Below are 14766 nucleotides of genomic sequence, written 5' to 3' on the forward strand. Positions count from 1 at the left end.
TTTCCTCTCCATTGATGTGCCTTTGTTTCTATCTTCCCACAGATGGACCAGCAAGTTCGACTCAGTTACAACTTCTCCCCTGAAGCTGAATTCAGGCCAGTAAGGTCACTTACCCTGGGTAAAATCACAGGTCTGTTCATTCTATTCTATACATTTCTGGTGCACTTCCTTAAAAGTAATAAGTAAATCATTGTCATTGGGCTCTTGAGTGATTGAGATCATGCTCTCATGATATCCTCCATCTAGAATCAAGATGTATGATGTAGGATATGTTTAAAATGTATGTGTGGCAAGGCTAGAGACTGGTTCATATTATTAATTTCAGAAAGATAAAGCACTAGAGTAATTACATAAAATAATATTTGAATTTAAATTTTACATGAATCGTTTTTTAATAACTTACAGTTTGCTTAATTTACTTAACTTTTACTAAAATGAAATAGAGAAATTGAACAATTGTCAGAGGCACCAGTGGCTCACACCTGCAATCCTAGCTACTCAAGAGGTTGATGGCAGTTCAAATCATGCTCAGGCAGGATAGTCTGAAACCCCATTTCTAATAAGTTACCAAAAACACTGAAAGTGGAGTTGTGGGTCAAGTGGTAGAGCCCTAGCCTCGAGCAAAAGAAGCTCAGAGACTGTGCCCAGGCCACAGGACCAGCAAAAAAAATTGAAATTTTTTATAATAGTTTTGTTTTTCTACAGAAAATTGCTTTGAATTTCCATTTTCTGTAAGAGGGTATTTACTAAGTTCATACAAGATTGAGATTTTCATATCCTTGTGATGATCTGAACATTTTATCACCTTTATATTACTTCTTTAAATATCTTTTTGAGTTTACATCTGCTTTTCCTATTATTAATAACAGATTAAAATTTTTCTTTGGTTAGAATTTGGCTTGTCTATTCTCTTCTCATCCTTTTAATTCTTTTTTCTTAAAGGCTTTTCTATAATCCTATGAAGGAGAGCTGAAGTTTGTTTTTATACCTAATCTGTTCATCTCTGTTTTTCAATTCATCAAGATCCCTTCACAATTCAAGATTACATGCAGATTTGGACTTATTTCTGCCTGGTTTCTTATTGGTCTGACTTTTCCTATGAACCTAACAACATCCTGTTACTCTATCAGCCCCAGTGTAGAGTAGCAAACAGTGGTAACACAGGGCAATTCAAGCAGGAATTAATATTAAGATAAAACACTAGTTTCTTTTGTTGTAGAACCAAGTGGGGAATCTTTTTAGAGTTTGATGGATAACTTACCAGAAATTCTGACCAAATCCTTGGGAAATATTGATTAATTTCTGGTGGTAGATAAAACACTAAACCACTGTGGCCCCAGTACAGATAGAATATCAACTTTCAAGAGATGGGAGAAGGTTAGTAAAAAATGGCTGCAGAGAGTGATTCATCGTACCAAGACTGAACATAACTGGAGTTCAGAAAGGTAATTGCACTCAGTCTAAAATGTCAATTTCCATTTCTCAAATGAAAGTTTAATGAACCAATTGATAGTAATGATTTTGGGGTTGATTTATTTCGTTTTTAAGGTACAAATTTACTTATCCAGATTCTTCTTATGTGTTAAGTGATTATTTTTCTTTTTCTTTTTCTTTCTTTCTTTTTTTCTTTTTCTTTTTCTTTTTTTTCGGTCAGTCGTGGGGCTTGAACTCTGGGCCTGGGCATTGTCCATCAGCTCTTCAGCTCAAGGCGAGTGCTCTACCACTTGAGCTACAGCGCCACTTCCGTTTTTCTGGTGGTTCATTGGAGATAGGAGTCTCATGGTCTTTCCTGCCTGGGTTGGCTTTGAACCATGATCCTCAGATCGCAGCCTCCTGAGTAGCTAGGATTACAGGCATGAGCCACCGGTGCCGGCATTATTTTTCTTTATTAAGGTGTTTTTTTTTTTATTATATTTAAGTAGTTACCATTCAACAAAGCAATTCATGAATTGGCACTGTTGCCAATGTTACCTTTTCAACAATTGCACGCACCCCTCCCAATCCACCGCTTCCTTCACTTTTTCTTAACTTACTTCTTAATCTGTGTCACATTTTTTTCACCCCCTCTCCATCAAGTGGAATAAAAGAATAAAGGAGGAAGGATGCAGGCAAGAATTCATTATATACACCACAGAACTAAGGAAAAGCAGGGAAGAAGTAGGTCAAAGAGGGATTTCTCTTTATTTCTTATTCCAATCCCTATTCTTAATACAGTACTTATTTATCTGTATATGTGTTTATTTTATTTATTAATCATATAGCTAACCTTTATGTTTTCCATTGTTTCCTGTACCTTAGATGTTTTTACTTTCTTCCAGAGTTGATTACCTTCACTCTGAAACAAATCCTTTTGATACATTTTTTTTCTGCCTGAGGGTCTTTTAGTTCAATATCAAATGACATTTTCCCTCAAGTGTGACTAAAGGATTTGGAGTTGAGAAGGACCCATTGCACTAGTTGCTAGGAATAACTCTGCAGTCAGGGATGTTATGATGTTAGCTTACAATGTTCCCAATTAGGAGATATTACACTTCCAGAAATGATGAATGTCAGGATGCCTCCATCCATTTCCAGTAGTAAAACATGTTCTCTGGCACATCTCTTCATCCTGGCCTCCTGGCTCCAGTGTTTGCTGTTGGAAAATCTCCTGTCAATCTTCTGGAAATTCCTGTGGGAAATCCTATCTACAACAACCACCAACTACATTGAAAATCTTATTTTCTTATGTTTGTTGCAGTAATTATCCTCTCTTATTGTAGACTTCTTAAAGTATCTTATAGTTTTATGATTCTGGAATTTGTATGTATGTGTGTATTGTTTATAGGCATTATTTATCTTTATGCATTAGTTCTCAGAAATCCCCATCATATCAAATGTTACTCTTTATACATTATCTTCATTTAAATTTGAATTGGGAATTTTAGACTTCTGAAATAGTTGTATTTCTTACAGTATTTTATTATAAGACATCAATTTGTATTCTGAACAGTTGATTTGATTTTGTCTTAAAATTTTATACTTTTCTCTACATGGCTACATACTTCCCTATAATTCATCATGAGTCATTTTGTTTTCACTGATTATGGATTAATTATGTGGCCATACTGGGGTTTTGAATTCAGGGTCTTGTGCTTGCTCAGCAAGCACTCTATCACTTGCATAATGTTCTCTGCTCCTTTTGTTTTAGATATTTTCCAAATGAATTCTCACATTTGTTGTTCAATGCCACCCTATAGCATAGTCTTCCAACCTTGGATTCTAGAGAAGCTAGGACTATAGGTATGGGGCAACACACCAACTCGTTATTTAAGTGAAAGTCTTGCTAGCCTTTTTCATAGATAGCTTTAAGCATTAATCCTCTTATCTCTGCCTCCCAAATACTTGATATTACAAGCATGTGCCACTGGGTCCAACTTCTTAGGATTTTTTTATTGTTTTATTTAGTGCATAGTAATTGAACAATGTGAAGTGATCCATAATGGCATTCCATGAATGAATATAGTATAGTACAATATAGTATAGTTTTCCCTTTATATGTTTAATTTGTTGTTGTTGAGGTTTTGTTGTTGCAGTTGATGGGCTTGAACTCAGGTCTTTGGTGCTGTCCCTGAGCCATACTGTGCATAAGACTAGCACTCTACCACTTGAGCCACAGAGCTCCAGATTTTGAGTAGTTAATTGGAGATAAGAGTCTAAGAGTCTCATTGGGACTTTTCTGCTTTGTCTGGCTTTGAACCATGATCCTTAGATCTCAGCCTCTTGAGTACCGAGAATAATAGGTGTGAGCCACCAGCACCCAGGCTGTTATTCTTCAAAACAGTTTATGAATACAGTGTATCTTCATCAATCTTACCCTTCCAACATTCTCACCCATCCCTCTCTTCCCTAATTTTTCTTCTTCTAAGGATATGACTTTAATTTTTTGTCATTTAACAAAGCAATTTAGTATACAATGCATCTTGATATGTGTCATCCCTTCAAATTTTTCACACCCCTTCACCCTCCACCTTCATTTAGTGTCTTAATTGTGTGGGATATACAATGAATTCTTGTCTGCATCTCCCCCCTTTCCCCCCTCCCCAGCCTTCATTCATTTATCTACTCCTCTCCCCTCAGCCTCACCCCCATATTGCAAGTATGCATTTCCTGGTATTTAGTTTGTTGGTCTTTGACTTAGTCTTTTTAAAGAGTTTTACTATTTGAGTTCTCCATAGAATCTATTATACTAGATAATTAAATTGTAACTGCTTACATACAATTCAGTGTGTATACTTATAGATTAGGCACATTCTAGCTACAAAGATTGAGAGAACTCATACATTCATTGTTTCTCTGGTTCTGGGTTACTTCACTTAACATTTTTTCCCCAAATCTTTCTATTTCCTATGAATAGTGCAATATAATTCTTTCTGATGGATGAATAGAATTCTATTGTGTATATATTCCATATTTTCTCTATCTGTTTATCCATTTGGGGGCATTTGAGCTGAATCCATATCTTATCTATGGTAAATAGTGTTACAATGAACATGGTTTTGCTGGTGGCATTACTGTAGCCTTCTTTGTGTTCAACTGGAATACAAAGCAATTACTGAGTCACAAGGTTGTTCAACATTTAATTTTTTGAGGAACCTCCATACTGCTTTTCACAGTATCTGGACAAGTTTACGTTCCCATCAACATTGTAAGAGAGTTTTCTTTTGACTCCATCCTTGCCAGCATTTGTTGTTGTTAGTTTTCTTAATAATGGCCATTCTAACTGGGGTAAGATGGAATCTCAGTGTTGTTGTGATTTGCATTTCTTTTATGGCCAGAGATGTTGAACATTATTCTTCATTTACTTATCCTTTATTATTATCTTCCTTGCAATTTTAATTATCTCATAATATTTTTGTTCCTAAAAATTATATTTTATTCTTTTTTGTGCACATGACTGTTGATTAAGAGATTCTCTTCTTACTGGTCATGTCTTGGTTGTGTTGTTTTATATCTCTAAACATTTTACTTGTAGTTATTGAACCTATTGTCATTGCTAATTCCATATTTGAAACTCGTGGGATTCAAATCAATTACTGTCTCTTTTTCAGCTCCCATGCTAGCTATATCTTTTTGCTATGCATGTGTGTCTATGTTCACATGCACACACAGATAGCATAAAAACACTCATACAAACCCACATTTGCTATATACACATACCTTATGCACATGTAGTTAAAATTCATCTGTTGGAACCTTAAGGATCAAAATTTGAATAAATTTCCTCCAGGTAATATTTGCATTTGTTCTGCCAATTGCCAGGAGGCATGCTCAATTTGGGATAATTTTGTTTCTCTTGTTTATTTTTTATTTTTTATTGAACAGAGGAAGAATATAAATGAGCTTCAAACTTCACTGAGATTGAGCCTCTGGTTGAACTCACAATAGGAATGTTATTAATATTAATGTCATGATATATGACTATTATCAGTTTTGCTTTTGATTTCTTTTGGTTGTTATTCATATGTTTGTCTCCTTTGGGTAGGATTTTTGTGTGTATTCCCTTTTGCATTAGATGATTTTCCTTTTCATCCAGATTTCCTTCAAGCTTACTGTTAGAATTTTAGGTTCTACATCACCCTTGTGGGAAAACTCAAGGCTTAAAATTCCCAATCTTCTTCCAATTAGCTCAGTTATTTTTCTGCAGTGCAATTCTAATAATGCTTTATGGATTACTGTATAGGTGAGGGAGGTAATTACCCTCATTCAATGGAAACATTTTCTGAAAATGCTTAAGATTCTTCTTTGTTATTTCACCTCCTTCTCCACTGCTACTGAATTTTGACTCAGGACTTCTTACTTGATAGGCAGTTACTCTAACACTTAGAGCATACTTATAGCTCTCTTTGCTCTGTCTTTTCTTCTTTGGCCCATGTCTGGGCTTTTATTTTCCTATTTATGATTCCTCCATAGAAAAGATGACAGGTATATCTCATTGCACCTGACGAGATTTCCATTGCTTGAGATAGGGGATCTTGAAAATATTTTTTTCCTGATTTAGCCTTGAATGTAATCCTCCTGATATCCATCTCTGTATTCCCTAGATTGCATTCATGAGTTGCAACATCTGGTAGCTCTTTGCTTATGAAAAATTCCATCAAGGCATTGGAAACCTTTGCTGGAATGAAGTAGAATTTAATGAAGTAGAAATGCATTTTAGAGTCTGCATAAGTATTATCATGTGCTATTTTAATATATTTGGAGTCATGCTGGAGCCATGATAATGCTTCCCTTGCAAGCATGGTACAATTCCCGATATTATCCTCCCTTCCTACAAACATCTATTTGTACACACACACACACACACACACACACACACACACACACACACACACACACACACACACACACACACACACACACACACACACACACACACTCCAAATCAGAAGAAGCTTAAAAGAATCTTGGAAGTTGATGCTTAGAAACTTGGGGGAAAGCATTTCACTTGAAACCCAGACTTTGCTTTGTACTAGAAGCTCCAGCAGCATTTGCTTCTTTGTTATTCCCTCAGGAATCTTGCTACTGTGTTCAAAGCACCTTTGAAACTTTGGAGTTAAACTAACAAGAAGACAAATAGGATGTAAATTAAATCAAGACAGTATGTATTTGATTGACACTATCAGTTTCTTCTTTTTTTGCTTTCTTTTGTTTTTCTTTATGTATATATTTATTGTAAAAGCTGTACAGAGGTGTTACATTTACATGAATAAGATAATGAGTATATTTCCTATGGAGCATTGTTGCCTCCTCTTTTGTTTTTCCCCTACCATCCCTTCCTTCCCTACCTCCCCAACTACAAAGTTGTAAAGTTCATTTTAAACTTAGTGTCTTGTACATCTCATTATTACAATTGGTCAACCTGTATCCCTCTTTAAGCATTTTGCTTTTTTTCTTTTATTTTTTCCTAGTTTACTTCTTTTCCTTTTCTTTCCCTTCCTGATAATACTCAGGTTTAAACTTGGGGGGTCTCATAATTGCTAGGCAGAAACTCTACTTTTTAAGATTTGCACATTCCACACCCTTCTTGTCTTTTGGTTTTATTTATCTACTTATTTATTTATTTTATATATATGCATTTTTATTTATATATACTTATTTATATGTTTATTTTGTATAATTTTATTATTTATCACTTATTTAATGTTTTTTTATTATTTAGTTATTAGATCAGGCTTTGTACTTTTTCTTCAGGGCCAGATTTGGCCATAGCCCTCCTACCTATGCCTCCTGCATAGTTGTGATTATAGAAATGACCAGAATACACCCATAGCTTGTTGTTTGAGATGGTTTAGCATTTTTTAAGGTATGCTTTTAACCAAAATCATCTCGATCTCTTCCTATCAAGTAGCTAGGATTACAGACATGGACCATAACCACTAGCCCTTTCATTTTGTTTCCCATATTCTGTAATTATCAGGTAAGAAACAAGTAGATTACAATTCGGAAACAAGAGCTCAGTAAAATGACTTTCTTGCTCTAAGGATAAGAGACCTCAGCCTAAAAACAATTGGTCTCTCAATCCATGCAGCTGTTGGGCTGGAGGATTAGGGATTAGAAATAACAATGTCTCAAAATTCATGGTCTCTGAATGGTCTCTAACTGAATATGAAAGAGGTATTATGAACACCAGGCTCATTATTAAGGGGGTACATTAAACCTGGGGACCATTAGAAAGCAAAGAAACTAAGACCATGTATGAGGGTGTAGAGGAGAGGAATGGTGAGAAGTTAGCAAGTGAGATTAATGACAAATGCTATTGTACTCCACAATTTTAGAGAAGATTACTTTGTAGGACATTTTCTCCTATGTAGTAAGGATTTTTCATAGTAGATGTGAAGGAAAGGTGTGCAAAAAAATGCCTCTCTTCAGGACTACAAATAGCAGTGTACTGTAAAGCAAAGCCAAGTTAATTCATTTTCTTTTAGTAAGAGGAAGAGCAATTCCCTATTCTAGAGGAGAGTGATTTAATAAATTTTTGGAAAGTAGCCTTGATATTTTAGAATCCTATAATAAATAAAACCGTTCCTATCCTGAAAGTTCTTCTGGCAAATCACTCACCAGCATAGTTCATGTAACCATTTACATGATTTCTATGTTTGCTCTTATCTATGGCAAGTCATAACATAATTCCAGGTTTAAAGTTAGGTTTGTTTACTAACATTTATTGATATGCAAAGGTTAATTCTTGCTTCTAGCCTTTTACATCAGAGATTGCACATTATGTATTGCTGAAAATTACTTAATTTGTTTAAAATTTAAATGAAAAATCTTTAGATTTAAAGAGATTGTGACTTCTGTGTGTATTTCAAACCTGGGTCTAACATGTTGTTGTTACAAAAATGAACCATCAAGCAAATTTTAGAATTCCAAAAAATTGATACTTCTAACAGAAGTATCAATGTAGTTTCTAAAAGAAACTAAATCTTCCAATATCACAGAATTGCTAAATGAACACCCCAATGTTCTCATGTTAAACATTCTCCAAGCATCTTGTGAAGTAGAAGGGAGTTATGGCTGACATTTTAGCAAACAGCAAAATTGATGCTGTCAAATTAAATGTATCCTGAAGTGCTCCTTTCTTTATTTTGTGCACAGTTGGGATCTTCTTATGATTCAAATTTGGTGTACTCAATAACAAACTGAGAAATAAAATTATAGAGTATAATATGCTTAGCTTTTCAGGGGTAAATTGATCTGTGCTTGAATCTCTTTCCTATTATTAACTGTTATGAGACATTGTAGAATTTATCTAACTTGTTTGTAGTTCCTCATTGTGAAATATAAATGATAGTGCATTATTCACAAAGCTACAGAAGGCTTCTATAAGATATTAAAGGAAAGTATTTCCTGTTTTTATGTACTCAATAAATTTTAGTTTACAAAATTTTTGACTTTTAAATATTGGAGTTGAATATAAAGGGGAAATGACTTTTTTGTGTATGTTATTGAAGAGGGCACTCAGGGCCTTGTGCATGCTAAGCAAACACTTCAACAATTGAGTTATGTCTCCAGGACCCTTTTAAATTTTGTTTTTGAGGCAGAGTCTCCTACCTATGCTGGCATCAAATGTCAAACTCATAATTTCCTATATCCACTTCCTTAAGTAGCTGGAATTCCAGGCATATGCTGCCACACCTTTCTTAGAACTAAGGTATGATTGTTTAATTTTATTGTCAAGGTGATCTACAGAGGGGTTACAGTTACATATGTAAGGTAATGAGTACATTTCTTGTCTTTTGTTATTTTTCTTTTTTGTCAGTCATGGAGCTTGTACTCAGGGCTGGGCACTGTCCCTGGGCCTCTCTATGCTCAAGGCTAGCACTCTTTCACTTGAGCAAAAGCACCACTTCAGACCTTTTCTGTGTATGTGCTACTAAGAAATCAAACCCAGGGCTTCATGCATGCTAGGGAAGAACTTTACCACTAAACCACATTCCCAGCCCATGTACATTTCTTGTTGAATATTGTTATCCCTCTCTCATTTTTGTTTGTTTGTTTTGTATCTGTTTTTCTGGTCCCAGGGCTTGACCTCAACTCTTAGGCTCTGTCCCAGAGCATTTATTGCTCAAAGCTAGCTCTCTACCAATGTAGTCATGACTTCAGTTCCAGCTTTTTGGTTGTTAATTGGAGATCAGAGTCTCCAATATGAAGCTTGCCCACACTGGCTTCAAAATGCAATCTTCATATCTCAGCCTCCTGAGTAGGTAGGATTACAGGCATCAGCTATGGGTGTTTGACAGAACTATGTTTTTAATGTGTATGGAAAAGTGACTGCAAAGATGACTTAAAAGAGACCTATAGGTATGCTCTGAATGCGCATTTCTGCCTGAAGGTCCAAGACATGAGAGTAAGTCACTACCAACTAGCTCTGAGTCCAGAGTAGATTAATGTGACTCCAGCATAAACAATGATGGCAAAAAGAAAAAAAAAGGGTGTTTGTATTTGAATACAACAGGTTCCTTGGGTAGAATTCTGCTCAATGCAGAAACTCACATAGTGTCAACAGTCTGATTTGTCCGTCTTTCTGTGTCTCCTTCACCTTCTGCTCCATGAAGTGGATAGTATGATTTAAATACCTTAAAATATACGATTTCTGTAATTACCCAATTTCCCAAATACTCATCTCATTTTTTTTTTTGGTCGGTCATGGGGCTTGAACTCTGGGCCTGGGTGCTGTCCCTCAGCTCTTCAGCTCAAGGTGAGCACTCTACCACTTGATCCCAGCACCACTTCTGGTTTTCTGGTGGTTAAGTGGAGATAAGAATCTCACAGAAGCCCGGTGCTGGTGGTTCACACCTGTAATCCTAGCTACTCAGGAGGCTGAGATCTGAGGATCGAGGTTCAAAGCCAGCCCGGGCAGGAAAGTCTGTGAGACTCTTATCTCCAATAAACCACTAGAAAATCAGAAGTGGTGCTGTGGCTTCAGTGGTAGAGCACTAGCCTTGAGCTGAAGAGCTGAGGAACAGCACTCAAGCCCAGAGTTCAAGTCCCACTACCGACTAAAAAAAAAAAGTCTCACAGATTTTTCTGCCCAGGCTGGCTTTGAACTGTAATCCTCAGATCTCAGCCTCCTGAGTAGCTAGAATTAAAGGTATGAGCCACCAGTGCCTAGCTCATCTAGTATTTTCTACTTCATAGATAACCAACAATGAATTGTAACTGGCTTATAAGAGTTCTTTTTTCTTATTATTTCTTTAAAAAGTAATGAAATACATCCCCACCCCCACAGGGAAACTTATCATGTGATCTAATTTCTCTTCATTCAACAGAAATGTTTGATATCTTCTCTTTGGGATGCAATTTATTTCTGGATCATATGAATTACTTCATAATGGGAACAAAGGCTTCCTCCGTACTCCACTGCTCTGTGTCATCATCTATTTTTTAGACTTGTAGTTCTTTTTTTAAATTACTAAGTAGTTGAGCAAAAAGGTTACAATTCTGTATGTCAGGTTATAAGTACAGTGTATCTTGCTCTATTTTTTAAAGAGCAAAACCATTCTTTGTTCTGGGCACTTGTGGCTCATGCCTGTAAGCCTAGATAATTAAGAGTTGGAGATCTAAGAATAGCAGATTGAAGCCAGCCAGAGAGTGAGACTCTTCAATTAACTATCAAAATGTAAGTGCATGTTTTCAAGTAACCAGCAAAAAGCCAGAAATGGAGGTGTGACCACAGGGACAGCATGCTAGTGTTGAGCATAAAAAGCTAAGCAAAAGTAGGGTGCTTTAAGTTTGAGCCACAGTACTAACATAAAAAAATTGTAAAAACAAAACATCCCTCTTTGAGCTACATATCCTTGCCTTATACATTGCTACCATCACTTATATCGGTCTGTATACTAGTAGGTAAAAAATAATTGCAACAAAGATATTAATGATATGTGATGATATGTTGTTTGAAAATATAGCCTATGATCAGCAGGTAGCAAAGAACATTTCTGATTCTCTTTCTAAACTAGATCATAGCCTGGTTAAAGTAGCAGGATGGTAAAGTGGCTTACTTAGGCATGTGTAATTACTGTGATTGATAAAAAATTAGATCAAACATAATCAAGGAAAATAAAAGCATTTCTTGATCAATGTGGTAGATCATATAAAAACAAGCAAACAATCTCTGTTTTAAGAATTCTGATTATGCCAGGTTCAATAGAGTGTGTCTATAATCCTAGCTACTCAGGAGGCTGAGATCAGAGAATTTCAGTTTGAGGCTATCACAAGCAGAAAAGTCCATGAGACTCTTATCTCCAATTAATTACTAAAACCCATAAATGAAGTTGTGACTCAAGTGGTAGAATGCTAGCCTTGAGCAAAAAAGTGACATTGGAATCTCTCTTGTAAACTGCAATAAATTCTAGTTCTCCTTGCAGTAACCAGATAATAAAACTAATAACAACATAATCATTATAGGATATGAATGTCAAAATACAAACTGGTAGCTATTATTAGTATTCTTATCCAATAATATATTTCTATGTAAATGCTTGTCTCTTGTGTTAACTCATTTATGTACAATAGTCCATTTTGCTAGATGGGAAAATTGAGTCACAGAGTTTAAAGTCTTATCCAATATCCTGAACAGAGTAAATGTTGGAGCTGGTAACTGAAAGCAGACAACATGAGCCTAATTAGACTGGTGGAGACTCCCATATATTGGTTTTTAAGAAATAACAAGAGATCTTCCAGGCAGTCCATATACTCTTTTCCCACTAAGTCATTCAGCATCAAAACCTTATCTCTTCAGACTTGGTGCATTGAAAAAGACAAAAGAAACAGCCATTAACCATGGCAGGAAACTTCAACATATTTCTCCTAAATTAGGCCTTGGAATCAGCTTTGGGTTCCTAATAGAATTCCGCCACTGATTAGTGAGATATTGACAAATTTCCTAGCTCTCAGAAATTCAGTTTTCTCAATTAAATATAAGTATGTATTATTATAGTCCTGTTATTATCTGGAAAATGAGGTGATAATATAGATGGTATGCCTGACATATAATCAACACCTAATAAATGGTTTGCAATGGCAGTAATGATGATTAGGATAACATGTCAAGACTCTCTATACAGCCCCATCCTTTGAGAACTACCCTGGGTTTCAGTTGCTATTCAGAGTTCAATGTTATCTATAGGAGACTGAAGAGTTGATACCTGACCCTTGGCATAATTAAGCATGAATTTTATTTTCCTCATGTTCTGGGGATGAATACCTCAGGTAATGGTGATACTGACTCTAATTTGTAGTTGGTAGCTAGTGGAGGCAGAGTAGAGACAATATTGCTTCTAGAAAAATCATCTTAAAAGCATTAAGCCAGGGAAACTCTCCTGATGCTATTTAAACTTAAATTGTCAGAAGTGAAGCTGCCCTGATAGGTTATAAGCATGTGATATTGGTGTGTCAGCTGAACTTAAAATCAGGACTCTGGTATTATACTTGAGGATTTCAGAGACTATCTCTCAAGAAGTTCTCAGGAAAAGACCTGAGTTCCATTTATAGATTTAGCCTCCTGCATACAATACAATATTGACAGACATATATTACCAAATATTGTACCAAATGCTTATTATGCTTCTTGAAAAAAAGGTGTGTGCATGTCTTTCTGTGTGTTTGTGTGTATACACATGCATAAAACATACAGTAGGAAACAAGTCTCATCATTAGAGTAACAGATCCAAGGTCACAATGCATTAACAGATCCAATACCATACAAATAGTTTCCATTAAGCCTTAAATGAGATCTCCTGGCTCCCTATAAGTTATTTTCTTATGATAGTACTTGGTAATAAGGTAAAACATGACTGGGTTTGCAAAACGATAGCCTTTAGCTCAACTCCACTAAGAGCCCTTGCTAGCTTATGTTGCTATTATCTTGACCTCTCTGAACCTGTTTCCTCATCTGTGATGTAGGAATATGAGTGTTTCCTCTTATTTACTTGTTATGAAGTTAGCAGAAAAGCCTGTGAAGTGTCTTTCATCTCTCAGTACTTAAAGACAGCAGCTATTGCAATAAGATCATACAACCCATGCTTCCTATCGATTTTCTTTGCTGATAATCCTCATCCTTGCCAATGGCTCTGCTATTGACTTGTTTGCCCTTTGTCTGTGGAGTCTGGGCTTGTGTGATAAATGTCATTACTGACAAGGTAATGAAGTGATAGGATCTAGGTAAGAGTAATGAACTCCCTGAGCATTCTTGTAGGTCCTTGGGCAAGTGTGGTGAGAATGGAAACTCCTGCTTGGTCAGAGGCTGAAGGAGCATGTGTGGAGGATGTAGGTTAGAACTCTCTGCATGTTTTTAGGGAGAACAGGAATCAGGGGTGGAAGGATGGTTGTGTGGTCAGTATTCACTCATTTACTCTACTGAAATGTTATCTTTCTAAGATGCCTTAGTAATAATAATTGTGTATTAAGATGAGTGATAATAGCATGAAGACCATTGCCACTAAGGAGCTATTACATTTCATTCATACACGTTTAAAAGACACCATCAAATCCTTACTTTTTTTATATAATAAAACATGACTTCTACTGGTCAGAATCAGAACTAGGGTCTTATAGTTAATATTCAAAGTTCTTCTAACTTTTCTTAATAAAACTCTATTTCCTTTCATTTGTTAGTAACAGATTAAATAAGTGAATCATTTCACCTAGAAAATTTCTATCTTGAGTTCATTTCCTTAAAATGAACCTCTGCCTAGGCTAATCAATCTAAGGCTTGAATAGGTGCCTCCTCTTTCCCCTTTATTTCCTCATTATTTTTTAAATGCTCCTGTAAAATATCCCTTGCAAAAGTAAACAGTATATAAGTACTAGTTATTAAGGAAATTACTCTCGTGTTATTTATATAATTCATTTAATGTGCATTTGTGTATACCTATGATATAAAGCAAGGTAACAAATTAAAGCATAAAAATCATAAAGAGGCTTAGCTTATGGGATTTGCTACCAAGGTGATAAAATGCATATGTATGGAGATATGACACTTGTTTAATAATCATAATCTGTAGTTTTAATAAATGCTATGACAACTGATTGTACTTCATTCAAAAGGAGAGAACAGATAACTCATTTTCTCCTCTACTGATACAACAGAAGGTTAAAGACTGATAATTTACAAGCAATAGAAGTCTAAGACCACTCAAGTTTCTTGAGGGTATTGAACATTATGCACCATAAGTTAAATCCAGCATGAGTATGACACAAATGAGAAACTTGGGCCAAAACTCATCC

At 35.6% G+C, this 14766-nt stretch overlaps 1 protein-coding gene across 1 annotated transcript in view; it reads left to right on the plus strand.

Moving 5' to 3' along the window:
- Cntnap5 (contactin associated protein family member 5) overlaps positions 1-14766 on the plus strand; it is a 948142-nt gene that overhangs the window by 893139 nt on the left and 40237 nt on the right. Inside the window, exon 21 of the mRNA XM_069989436.1 lies at positions 43-130. Coding sequence (XP_069845537.1) covers positions 43-130 — 88 coding nt within the window. The remainder of the gene's footprint in view (positions 1-42; positions 131-14766) is intronic.

The sequence above is a fragment of the Dipodomys merriami genome, unplaced genomic scaffold, assembly GCF_024711535.1.
Source record: "Dipodomys merriami isolate MVZ:Mamm:240054 unplaced genomic scaffold, mDipMer1.0.p SCAF_38, whole genome shotgun sequence".
In the NCBI taxonomy this organism is placed as follows: domain Eukaryota; kingdom Metazoa; phylum Chordata; class Mammalia; order Rodentia; family Heteromyidae; genus Dipodomys; species Dipodomys merriami.